Genomic DNA, 13,894 nt, shown 5'->3' with positions numbered 1-13,894 from the left:
ATTATTTTATTGTGACCCAAAAATTTATGATTTCATAAAGTAAACTTTTCTTGTTTTTAAGGAGTGAATGAGATTTTTTGTCATGAAGTACACTGAAGTACATGTCAAAAAGTTGTTTCTAACCGCATCAGGGAAAGACAAGCCTAGCAATTTTTTAACCTACAAATAGTTACATACGCACACCCAAATATTAGATTGTGAGACTTTTTCCATGGGATAAATCATGAAAATATTGGAATCCCCACTTTGCAACATTTAACTCCGCTACTGCGTTGCAGGCATATCGCGGCGTAATTCAGGTTTTGCATATCCGATGCACTTTAATCAGTTTCGAATGACTTTGTTGCTGCTTTGCTTGGAATCTGCTTTTTTTTTGCACTGCTGCATCGTCACTTAATTAAGTGAATGAGTTACTCACCGCCTATCAACAGGTGTTTCGGTTTGCAACTGCCTAAATTACATTAGTAAGTGAACCTGTAGTATTCGTCATTGCATTTTACATGAAAACCCATATTTTTAATCAAATCACTAATTAGTAAACGGAAAGGGAAACTAAAAATATGTCACAACGACACGTGCCCCTATAAAATCGAGGCAAATGTAGCGCCATATAAAAGTACTTGGATCGCCGTCTACCCAAGTAAAGAACACTAAACGCTCAACAAGGTCAGACCTAATCTCCATCGAAATGAAGGTAGAATTTGCTTTTAAAATCCAGCTTCATTTTAAAACTCTGATATATTTACAGCTACTCACTTTTGACATCCTGAGTTTATGCGCTCTTGTCGCCTGCATTACCTTCACCAGCGCTCAACAGACTTTCTATCCTGCCCTTGTAGTGCGTCAGGTTCCTGCACTCGTCAATGGACAGCTGAGTTTGGTGGTAAACTCCGTGGAACTGGCTCAACCAAGGGTAGCGACACGTGATGCACAGGGCAGGCCACTAGTGCCCCAACAGAGGGTGCCAATTCAATTGAGCAGACAGGGGCCGGCTGTAAATAGAAACTTATTGGCAGGACAGTCACTCGGCGGACAGCAGATAAGCTGGCAACCTGTGGGAAAATAGCTGATAAAGTTTAATGAGACTTAAATTTCAAAAATGTATGTAGAAAATACTAGGATTTTAATAAAATAAGTAGTAAAAAAATCATTATAAGGGCGTAGTCTTGCATTCATCGCGGAACTATGATCTGAGAGGTATTTCATATTCGTTTGAACGTGAACTTATTTTGGTTGGAATCAGATGCAAAATGTTGCATGCGATAACAATACCGTTCTCGGATTTTCAACTTTTTTTTAGGCAAAGGTTTTGAAAGTTTATTTAATAATTATATATACAGTAGCTTAAACGCTTAATCGTACATACTCCCCTTTCATATTTAAAACAGATTTTCGAAAAATTAATTTTATTTCGAAAAACGCAGGTTATTCATTTATTTATGGCTACTCAATTTAATCACAACAAATTCGGTGAATTGATGTCATAACGAATAAGTGTACATTAATAGGAGAAGACAGCATCCCGTCATATTGCAAGCGCGCAGTCAATATACGCATAAAATCTCATAAAAACCGCAACAGTTTTTGTTTGTATTATGAAATGATAAATAAACGTCGTTCTTGCGCAATGACTTCGTGACTACCAAAGAGTTAAATTGCATGAGGAAGGAAAGCCCTTAGGGAAAATGACAATTTAAAGAAAAAAACACATTATACATTGCAGCAGATGTTTAGAAGATAAAAAAGTGACTTTTCGATTGCGAATAAAAGTCCCTTAGGCCAGGAGGAAGAAAGTCCATAATCGCGTGGTTCACCATAAATTTGAAATGCTTTCTTCGAATCGTAGCTCGAGCACTGTTTCTCACCTCTACTGCTTCTACAGAAATGGTTAAAATAAGCAAAGATTTTCTGATACTTTCAAAAGCTTAAAATAATAAAAAATCACGAGTATATAAGGTGATGTCGATTTTACAAATACCACAATTTGGTAGGTTATTGTCAAATTTCAGCTGAAGGAAGAAGAGAAAAAGACAATACAATTATTCTCGATTGGACAACTGAGTACCAATCAGCTAATGAAACTATACCGCCTTGTATACATACATACATACATACATATCGGTCGTTTGCTGGAATAATGCCGTAAGCCAACACTATGTTTTTTTAAATACGTCGATGTGCAGAAATGTGAAATGTGAAAAATGTCTAGCGAAGAATGAATGAATGGAAAGAGGAATAGTAAATTTTACCCGATAAAGTCGGTTTTCGTTATTTAAATATTTTCAGATATTTTTCCAGCAAACACTCGATATGCAGCAAACACTCGATGAATATATAAGTAAAGTATATAATTGTTGTTTACACCCCGGAGTTTGGAGTTCAAAGCTTGGCCGAGCTCCTCCTGCAATTTGTGGTGGCCGTCTTAATGCTTTCCCACAAATATAGGGGCTCGTTTAGAGAATAGAGGGAATAGTTTTTTAGAGGAGCTTTTTCTTGGCAGAAGTACACCCAAACGTTTATTTAGGAACCAGCATAAACACCGATAACAATGTCAGCCTTCAAATTCAACGTATAATCCGTCTTGCCAACAGGTGCTACACTGGATTAAGTAGGCAATTGAGTAGTAAAGTCCTCTCTCTCTAAGACTCTATAAGGCTCTTATCATGCCTGTCCTAACGTTTGACGCAGAAGCTTGGACGATGACAATATCCGATGAGGCGTCACTTGCAGTGTTCGAGAGAAAGATTCTGCGAAAGACATTTGGACCTTTGCACGTTGGTGATGGCGAATATCGCAGACGATGAAACGATGAGCTATATGAGCTTTACGACGACATAGACATAGCGCAGGGAATAAAGATTCATCGGCTTCGTTGGCTGGGTTATGTCGTCCGAATGGATACAAACGCTCCAGCTTTGAAAGTATTCGATGCGGTACCAGCTGGTGGTAGCAGAGGAAGAGAAAGGCCTCCTCTGCGTTGGAAAAATCAGGTGGAAAAGGACTTGGCTCCACTTGGTGCGTCCAATTGGCGCCGGTTAGCACGAGAAAAAACGACTTGAGCGCTTTGTTAAACTCGGCCAAAATCGCGTAAGCGGTTGTCCGATTATTAAGAAATGTTTAGCCACCCTAATGTTAATTGCGCCTACCGTTTCGACTGTTGCAAGCCACCGGTTCCAGTCGCTGCAACGTTAAAGCCGTTAACCTCGGCATTTATCCGCCGAACAGTTAAAACGTTTACTGTCTTAAGCGCTGTTCGGCGAGCTTAACTTTTAAATTTAATTTCACTGCAAAACTAGCATACCAAAGATCAGGACGTGTCAGCCAACGGGAGGTAAGAGTAATTCCGTGTCATATGCTATACATATATGTGAATGGTATCACATACCAATAAAGAAATATTAAAGCAATTAGACACTAACGCTTTTTTCTTTTCTATAAAAAATATCATCGGAGCGACTGTGGCGGAACCACATTCAATCCTTACAACTGCGTTGCCATTCGATGATAACACAGAGGTTTGCGATTGTCTGTTGAGGGGTAATAGCTATTAGAAAATACTTTTTTATCACTCGGTATTCCACGCCCGGGTTAAAAATCCAGGTACTATTATCATACCTGGTAGTCACACACCAACCCATTCGGCTACGGCTGGCGGAGAAATGTGAATAGGTCAGATAAAAAAGATAAATATTTAAATATTCCTTATTCACTATCACATATTCAATTTATTTAATCAACAACAACAATTTATTTCTTCAACAGAGTTGATACTAATGGAGCTGTGTAGGTAACTGGAGCGACAGCGGCAACACGAGCAACTGAAGCCACTGCTGCAACACGGGCAACTGGAGCGCTGTATACGGCTGGAGCAGCAACGTGTGAGTAGGTGGCAACGGCTGGGGCAGTATAAGCAGAATACGCAGCATATGGAGCAGCGGCATAAGTAGCAACAGTGGGCACAGCCGAGTAAGTCAGAGGAGCAACGAAGCCGGGATTGGCCTGGGCAACAGCGAAGAGGAGAGCGAAACTGATGAGGAACTGAAATAAAGAATATGGTAAAATTAAGTTTTTTAAATTAAGAACTTTTCAAGTAAAATATTTCACTCTTTCTAATTGTTTGTGTAAATATATCAGAATTGATTTTCACTTACTTTCATTTTAAAGTGTTTTGGGCTTTGTAGTTTTTTGCTTAATGACAAAGTACTGTGAAATGATGACTATTTATAACCAAGTTTTTTGTGGCTAGTTAAACACAAGAATCCACCTACATTCTGCGTGCAATTGCTTGGCATAAGCAAAATTCAATTAGTCCCAACCAAAGAATTAGTCCAATTATGACCCACCAAACCGGTAATGGCCCATTTACTTATGTTTATTTCCTGTTTTGGTACTTATGAGTTTTTCCTGCTTGTATTTATAAGTCACACGAGCGAATAATTTTGCCCGTATATACCACATACATGCTTTGAATGAATTTGTGCGAATACAAATATTAATGAAAACTGAATTGTAACTCTCACCTTTTTGATCTTTGAACGCACAAATGAAAAAGTAACAATTTGCGCTAATTTTAGAACTGGTATTTATTTATATGAGCTCCTACTTCCGCCATCAATCAATCACTTCATGATCAACATACAAACATATTTAGGAAACAACTCAAGATATATGTATGTATTAAAAGATACACTGCATTTTCACACTTCATCAGATAATTTGAATATTTTTTCTAATCGAAATGTACCGACATATCCTTGATTCAATTTTAAAAGTAAATGCAAAGGGGGTTAAAGGTTGCATTTACGTTAGATGAAAAAAGAGGGAAACGTTTTTTCTACTTCTTGACTGCTAGTAGTAAAAAAGTACGGTCATTAACTAATTAGTACTAAAATAAAAGAAAAGTTATATATACCAGTTTTTTAATTTACATTAAAAAAACCAAAAAAATATAATTATGTTCGTTTAACGCAAGAATTGTTTCGATACACATCTAACGGCATAAAAGCATGTAAAACAAAGTGATATTACATTTGTGTTTTAAGCTAGTTCGTGTATAACAAATTTTCCAAAACATTACAATTAACTACCGGGTGCTTTTTTAAGAGCTTGAAAACTAGGTTAGGTTAAATGGCTACCCTTACGAGGCTGTACACTTGGTCAAAAATTGTGTCCGTTGTGATACCATGCAGGCGGAGGGGAGGGTAACAGGAGAGGGTGAGGAACCGGACAGAATCGAGGGCTTGGATTAGACGATTTGAGGAAGATGACCAACGAGTGGCGATTTACATTTCTGTTAACCGCTTGAAGCGGCTGATGAATTTCACCAGATGTGTGATATTGAAACCCTCAATATCTGCTGCGAATATCAGCGAAAAAGTGAGATCCCAGATGTTTAAACCTTGGCCCGACGAAAGCAGGGCAGCTGAGAAGAAGGTACTGAGATGATTCCATCTCGTCCTCCAGACAGCTTCTGCAGAAAGGGCTTGAAGCAATGCCAAGCCTCACCGCATGGACACCTAACGGACAGTGTCCGGTGAGGATACCTATCAAATTCGATAACTGTAGCTTTGTTAGCCTTAGAAGTTCTCTCGAGCCTCCCCGATCTGCCCGCGGTCAGAAGGATCTCGCGACTTTGTACGTTTGCGCACTAGCCCAGCGCTCACTGAGTTGACGCAAGGCCCATCTTTTCAGAAGCAGCCCACAGGTTTTTAAGGGAACTCCTATCCTCTCATATTGCGATGAAGCCGTCTCAAAGGTCCCCTGTCTTGAGAACTAATAAAAAACAGAAATTATGTTGGAATGAATTTTTCTTTGTTAGATAATTTCCGGTAGATAATTCCATGCCATTTATTTGTTTATATGATATTCGGCATATGTCCGCCGTGGCATAGAAAGGCACTCTTATAAGTTCATTTGTTTGTAGTAAAATTTAGGACGAGCCAAAAATCTACACAAGTCATGATAGTTGATGGAATCAGTGAGTCCCTAAAGGCGTGTTTTCATTGTATTAAAACAGAAAAATGGCTAATAAAAAATAAGCTTATTATAGATTCGTCAGTGTATTTTATATGAATTTCATTAAATGTATTAGAAATTTGGTTAATTTAGTATTATTAAAAAGAGAACGAGACACATTTATAAGAATCCTAATATCGAAATAATAAAGGTTATTAAATAAACTATTTTTTTAAACTAACTTGTATAAAGCAAGAAAGAGAGTAGCTTGCCAAACCATTGAGAAGTATCTCATACATACCGAAAAATGGTTTTAAAGCATTAAGATCCAGAAAAGTTGGCCGCCGTGATGTATAAAAACTAAGTGGAAACATTGAACAACCCTCACACTTCACAATGGATGAGGTTGTTTTCCCTTTTTGGTTGTTAAAAAACAGCTTAAAATGTCTTACAAAAATATTGGCCATACAATTTTATTATAAGTTTCTTAATAAACCAAAACTAATTCCAATTTAAATGACAGAAATAAGTCAAAACACCAAATGTGCAAGGGTTAATTTAGTTAGTTTATGTAACAAGTTTGGTCGATCTTTAGTCATAATAAAATATTTGGATCATGAAAAGCTATTATAAAATGTATTTAATTGCAACAAAAATTAAAACTTTACTAGTGGAAAAGGTTAAAATTTGTCTACCTTAATATAAAAGGTATTTTAAAAGTGACGTCTAGATGGCAGTAGTGAATAATTTCTAGACGATACCTGTTTTTGTGTCACCTTTGACATTTTTCAAGTAGACAGATGTGTATTAATTTCAAGAAATTAGTTCTCTCCAGCATAGAAAAGGGACTAGTCGAATAAACACTTGAAGTTCTGTTGAAAATATTCCTGCTATAGCCCAAAATATTGCTGAACAGCCTTCAACATCGATATTTCGACATTGAACAATTATTAATTTATAAATCGACTATTTGACAGATTTTACCTGTAGATGTGTAGTCGATTCATGAATGCCTAATTGTTGAGACTGAATTTTTGTTTCCAAAAATTAGTCAACGACATTTGGTTTCAACAAAACGGCACAACTTACCATACAGTGCGCTTAACAATGGATTTATTTTTCTGATCGAATGTATACTTTATTAGCGCAAAAGATACCGTTAGATAGCTTGCATCAAGATCATTCCATGGATACCCATATACTCGAGGATCAGCTAAACGGTTCGGTAAGGCTCTGGATAATCATAACTGATATTTTTAATGAAACAACTTTTGTGGCACCATTTCGATAAAATTACCCAAAGATGATACATAGAAAATTATATTGAAAAGCGTTGTCTCAAAACTCTTTAAACAATTGTTTTTTTTACGAAATGATTTTGCACACAAACCAGCTTTAATGAATTGAATAAAAAAGGAACAACAACAATTCTTTCGAAAATCTTAATTGATTATCAACTGATCTGAATATAATATGCTTACATACATACCCAACATCATATTCAATACATTCAAATCGTGTGTCTCCACAAGCACTTAAAACACACAAACAAACAAATTCCTTTACCACGGAGGCTTTAGGAAATATGACTAAGCGTATATCACCTGTCAACAAACGATTGTTCACATTGTTACGGTTTGTTAGAAAAACATTGCAAAAACATAACAACAAGTTCCTGTACCTATACACATCTACATATAATATATTTATTTATATAGAAACTTGGACAGCAATAAATATGTAAGATTTGTTAACATTTCGTAGTTTAAATTAAAGTTGTTTTATTATTAAATACCCAAAAATTTGCTATAAATTGCCGGCCTCCAGCTGCAGTTGACATCAGTTCAATTTTAATTGCAAACAAATCAAAACTCCAAACGAAATCCAACAAAATGAGAGTAAGTAAAAACTTCTTTAGAATAATTTGAAACCCATTTCATACATACAAACTTATTTACATGTCATATATGGATTTCATTATTTTGTTTTTTTCGACAGTTCCTCATCTGCTTGGCTCTACTCTTCGCCGTTGCACAGGCTAACCCAGGTATCGTGGCTCCTCTGACTTACTCGGCTGTGCCCACCGTTGCCACCTATGCCGCTGCTCCATACGCCGCTTATTCCGCATACGCTGCACCTGCTGTGTACAGTGCTCCAGTTGCCCGCTTTGCTGCTGTGGCTCCGTCTGTCCGTGTAGCTGCTGTTGCTCCAGTCGCGTACTCTGCTCCAGTCGTCTCAACCCTGTTGAAAAAGTAGATGCTACGAATATATAATATTTATAATATATGTGGGCGATTCTAAATTTGTTGCGAAATATTGCTCTGTTAAAGGACCTGAATCAAGAAAATAGTTTTAAATATAATAAATTAATATTGAAATTAACATAAATATTTTATTTTATTTTAATTTCTTCTTTTGAAATGAGTTTTAGCTGGCGTAAGATAAACTCATAGTTTCAGTTGACGAAGATAAGTATTCACTGTATTTGTATATAGATATATATATATTATATATGTGCATGTATAAGTGACGCATGCATACTTTTTGTGTGTTTGGCGGAGCTACTTTTCCTATTTTTGGTATACGTCATGATCTTTCACAAAGTTAAGGGACCCACAGTGTTATGCCACCTCCGTGTGGAAGATGGCTCATGAAAAGCGACCGCTATTACAAAAAAACATCATTTTCTATATTTTGGTGTTTCATGCCCTGGGCCTCGTAACCGGGCATTACCCAATCGCCGTTTATTAACACATTTTTTTTATAAATGACAAGGCTTAAGTAGAAAAATTGTATAGTTATTTTTAAACATATTTTTATTGTAGTTGAAACTGACCTTTTCTTTTTATAATTTGATTTGCTTGAGATATTTAGATTCTTTGACTATATGGCTCAGTCAACATGGCTTGGCATGGTTGACGCAGGCAATTACTATTATAACACATAAATTAAACCAATGTTTTCTCATAACATTCAATACCCATTTTCACATCCCCAAGCCGGCTACATGTTCGTTGCGCTTTATTTTTTGACGTGCCACTGTATTCTCTGCAAGCTCAGGTAATGTGTTATTTTTCCTCGGCATGGTCCCTGGATTGGAGTCGGCTCTGTGCTGCTTCTTCGTTGAATTCGTTCGGCTGTATATAATTTTTAATGGTGCTTAGCCTAGATTTAAAAGATCTGCTACGGCTCATTGATAGAAGCCGTTGAGTTACCAATTTCTTTATTGCGCACTGATCTGATAAAACCAACGCAACCGATTTTCTCTGTGTCCCTGTTTATTCCCTTTTTTGTCAAGCTTTGTTACGCAAGATGCCCACCGCAGTATTCTCATTTCCCCCACATGGATTCTTTGCTCCTGTTTAGCGGATAGCGGCCTACATTTAGAAGTATAATGCGGATCGAACCACAGTTTTAGAAATTTTGACTTTTAGTTTCATAGGCATATTTTTGTCACAAAGAACTCCTGACATTGCGCGTCAACTTTGCCAGCTTGTTTGTATACAGTTTGCTACGTCGGAGGCTAGTGCGCAATCCCTGCTATAAATGGTGCCAAGATATTTGAAGCTCTCAGTTGTGGCTACCTCTTTGGTAGCAATGTGAAATTTAAGAATTTGGTCACTAAAATTAAATTCAAAGGTGGCGTGATTTGTTTTCTTTCAGCTTATGCATACGCCATTTGATTCCAAGATTTCAGCCCATATTTTCGGCGTACATCAGCGTCCACGGTATCGCATCTTGTAGTTGGCGTGTTGGCGTATCCATAACCATGTTGAAATCAAGGGACCTGAGGGTTGAGCCCTGATATGCTTCTACTTTAATGCTTTAATGCTAAAACTTCTCAGACATCCCACTAGTACATTGGAGTTGCGATGGTGCGTGTTCACCACATTTACAATCATCTATCGCAGTATCTGTCGTAGATCTGCCGCTTACAAAGCCAAACTGATTTTCACTGATTTGCGTCGCTTCATATTTTCATGCTATGAGACATTAAACTTTGTCCACGTAAAGAGGAGGTTTTCCTTTTAACTTTATTATTTTAGATTATTTTATAAAAGAATGAAAGCTAAATGTGCCAGCGATTGATTTACACGTTTTGCTTAGATTGCTTTTAATTCAAATCGAAAAATACTTTAGGAGTCAAAGTGGGTAAATCATCTAGTCTTTATAAGCTTTGACGTGTAACGAACCTTTTTATTGTGCTATCCTCTGTAACAAATTTATGAATCTTTCCTTCACCTGTAAAAGCAGTATCAACATTTTCTAGTTAAAATTAGTTAAAAGTAGCGTATCTCCGTCTATACAATTAGGCTGATACAAACAGCCAGTAATGACCAAAGTAATACTGCCCTAAAATCTGAAACTATGAGTTTATCTTCCGCCAGCTAAAACTCATTTCAAAAAATTAAATTCAAATAAAATAGAATATTTATGTTGATTTCAATATTAATTTATTATATTTAAAACTATTTTCTTAATTCACGTCCTTTAACAGCGCAATTTTTCGCAACAAATTTAGAATCGCCCACAAATATTATAAATATATTCGCAGCATCTACTTTTTCAACAGGGTTGAGACGACTGGAGCAGAGTATGCGACTGGGGCAACAGCAGCTACACGGACAGACGGAGCCACAGCAGCAAAGCGGGCAACTGGAGCACTGTACACAGCAGGTGCAGCGTATGCGGAATAAGCGGCGTATGGAGCAGCGGCATAGGTGGCAACGGTGGGCACAGCCGAGTAAGTCAGAGGAGCCACGATACCTGGGTTAGCCTGTGCAACGGCGAAGAGGAGAGCCAAGCAGATGAGGAACTGTCGAAAAAACAAAATAATGAAATCCATATATGACATGTAAGTACGTTTGTATGTATGAAATGGGTTTCAAATTAATCTAAAGAAGTTTTTACTTACTTTCATTTTGTTGGATTTTGTTTGGAGTTTTGATTTGTTTGCAATTAAAATTGAACTGATGTCAACTGTGGCTGGAGGCCGGCAATTTATAGCAAATTTTTGCGTATTTATATTAATAAAAAAAAACTTTAATTTAAACTACGAAATGTTAACAAATCTTGCATATTTATTGCTGTCCAAATTTCTATATAAATAAATATATTTCCTGTATATGTAGATGTGTATAGGTACAGGAACTTGTTGTTATGGTTTTGCAATGATTTTCTAACAAACCGTAACAATGTGAACAATCGTTTGTTGACAGTCATATTTCCTAAAGCCTCCGTGGTAAAGGAATTTGTTTGTTTGTGTGTTTTAAGTGCTTGTGGAGACACACGATTTGAATGTATTGAATATGATGTTGGGTATGTATGTAAGCATATTATATTCAGATCAGGTATTAATCAATTACGATTTTTTTAAGAAGAGTTGTTGGTGTTGTTTTTTTTTTTTTAATTCAATTAAAGCTGGCTTGTGTGGCAGATCATTTCGTAAAAAAATAATTATTTATAGAATTTGAGACAATGTTTTTCAAAATCAATGTCTATGTATCATCTTTGTGTAAACTTATCCAATTAGTGTTACAACAGAATTCAAAAGGTTCTTGTTCAGTGACAACTAAAATTTGACACTGCTTAATCTATTTGGGAAGTAGAGAGAAAGGAGAAGAATGTTATCGCACTCTGCGAAAATGATAGCAGAAATAGTACTTAAAGTAAACAATATGCTCTGCGATTTTCATTATGGATAAAAATATCGAACAATAAATTTGTTTTAAAGTTTGTGTTTTGAATACGGGTCTACGAATGCTATAGGGCTTTGTAGAGGGCCGAGAAATCGTGGTCGCCTATCAGCGTCATCAGCGGATGAAAATGTCGACAAAGTCAAGGAAATGGTGCTGAAAAACCATCATTTAAGTTTGAGGGAGGTAGCTGGTGATCTTAGCGAGTCTCACGAATCAATTCTCAACATTTTGTACCATCAATTGGGCATGAGACGCGTGGCTGCTCGACTCATTCCAAGAGAGTTGAATTTCTTTCAAAAAATTCTTCGAAGAAAGTGGCTGAAGATATGCGTGAGCAAGTGAATTCGGACCCAACGTTTATCCAGCGCATCATAGCAGGTGAAGAGACGTGGGCATATGAGTTTGGCATGCAAACCAGTCAACAGGTGGCTGAATGGCTCTCTATCCACATGAGCCGAAACCCAAAAACCGTCAAAGTCGGTGAAAATTGAAAGTCATGCTACTCGTTTTCTTTGACTATCGTGGTGTTGTGCACTCGGAATTCGTTCCAAATGCTTTTACAGCAAATAAAGAATATTATTTGGAAGTTATGCGATGCGTGAGAGAGAATGTGTGTAGGAAATGGCCCAATATGTGAAAAGAAAACTCATGGATCTTGCACCATGATAACGCACCGTCTAACAAGGCTCATGTTGTGAACATTTTTTTGACCAAAAACTCGACAAATATCATCGAACAATAACCGTATTCACCGGATTTAGCCTCCTATGACTTTTTCCCATTTCTAAAACTTAAATTGCCACTCCGCGGACGCCGCTTTGAGCCGATAGAGACCATTAAAGAGAATTCACTGAAAGAGCTGAAGAAGATCTCCTTAAACGCGTTTAAAAGGTGCTTTGATGGTGCTTTGATGACTGGACTAATCGTTGGCATATGTGTATTGCTTCGAATGGAGCCTATTTTGAAGGCGGCAAAGTAAATTTTGATGACTAATCAATTATTTTGCGTTTTATTGAACAATTCCCGGTACTTTTTTGACAAAATGTGCATAAAGCAGTGAAATGGATTTTATTAATGCGCGCAAATTTTCAATATATTTGATGTTTTAATGCAAATATTCAGGAAAACATGTAAAAATTACAATGATTTTTAACTAAAGTTAAAGCTCAAATATCTGTCAAAACTAAAGTGAAACTATGTAGTTGAATGGTAAATCCATTTTCATTTTACATTATGTGAGATTTAATATTGTTTATAATATACAATAATTTTAATTTTGTTGGTATTTTATTTTTTTGTACTTTTTTGGTCGAAGCTGTACTGATAAGATTAATGAAACGACTTAGTTATAGTGGAAATTCTATGAAGAAAAATCTCTTTAATTGCATTTTACATCCAAAGTCACAGCAAGATCCGTTGACGGGGTTACATGAAAAGTGATATCAAATATTTTATTAGAAATGACCAATAATACATCTAATTTTTATACAAATTGTATGTGTTAAAACTATTATAATTAAAAACTCCTTAAAAATAAAAAGTAGCTTGATTGATTGGTTGGTGTAGGTGTTGTCCGAGCGACACAGCCCAAACCCAATTAGAACAATAGATGCCATTTTGATGCACCACTTGTAGAACCACTGCTTTTTATTAATCGAACCATCTCGATTTGACTATAAATCTGCCTATGTCATCAATTTCCTTTTATGCAATTTCTTTCAAGTTGGCCATCGAGAATTCCCCCAGCGTTCTATGTCGTAGAGCACCCAGACTTGGGCACTCACATAGATAGGCAAAAACTGTTTCTCTAGATTCTTCTTGATTGGAGCTTTTCATTTATTGTTGAACGGCCGCCTCGTCTCCCATCGCATGGTCTCCAAAAGGCCAATTACCGGTTATTGTTGACGTAATTTTAAAAATGTCTGCCTATAGCTTTCTTAGCAATTCGTTAGTTCTGGATTTGTTGAAATTGGGCCACGTTTGTTAAGTTATTTTGCAGGAATCCGTGTAAGTCCACCTGTCAACGGCCTGCTTCTGGAATAGCGAGAAGTTCTGCCTTTTGCGCACTCCTGCTTCTGATTCGTCAGAGGATGCGCCCTGCCTTGCCAATTCGTAGTAGCTTACATGTGGAAAACTACTTTTGATCATATATTACGTTTATGTTTAATAAGATACTCAAGCAGTTGTTCAAATATTTAATGGGAAAGTACATTTGACATTTAAAAAAGGCTTCTTCACAT

At 36.7% G+C, this 13,894-nt stretch overlaps 2 protein-coding genes across 2 annotated transcripts; one reads left to right on the top strand and one right to left on the bottom strand.

The window, feature by feature from the left end:
• The first annotated feature begins 586 nt into the window (after positions 1 to 586).
• LOC129238738 (uncharacterized) lies at positions 587 to 1,150 on the top strand. The gene is made up of 2 exons (XM_054873889.1): positions 587 to 694; positions 749 to 1,150. The coding sequence occupies exons 1-2, from the start codon at positions 689 to 691 to the stop codon at positions 1,064 to 1,066; spliced, it is 324 nt and encodes a 107-aa protein (XP_054729864.1). The 5' UTR covers positions 587 to 688; the 3' UTR covers positions 1,067 to 1,150.
• Positions 1,151 to 3,747: 2,597 nt separating this feature from the next.
• On the bottom strand, positions 3,748 to 4,157 carry LOC129238264 (vitelline membrane protein Vm26Ab-like). Its single transcript, XM_054873302.1, has 2 exons — positions 4,152 to 4,157; positions 3,748 to 4,038 (listed from the first exon to the last, which is right to left on the bottom strand). Exons 1-2 carry the CDS (start codon positions 4,155 to 4,157, stop codon positions 3,748 to 3,750), a joined length of 297 nt encoding a protein of 98 aa, XP_054729277.1.
• Between the last annotated feature and the right edge of the window lie 9,737 nt (positions 4,158 to 13,894).

The sequence above is a fragment of the Anastrepha obliqua genome, chromosome 2 (genome assembly GCF_027943255.1).
Source record: "Anastrepha obliqua isolate idAnaObli1 chromosome 2, idAnaObli1_1.0, whole genome shotgun sequence".
Taxonomy (NCBI): domain Eukaryota; kingdom Metazoa; phylum Arthropoda; class Insecta; order Diptera; family Tephritidae; genus Anastrepha; species Anastrepha obliqua.
This window is presented reverse-complemented; position numbering and strand designations above follow the sequence as displayed.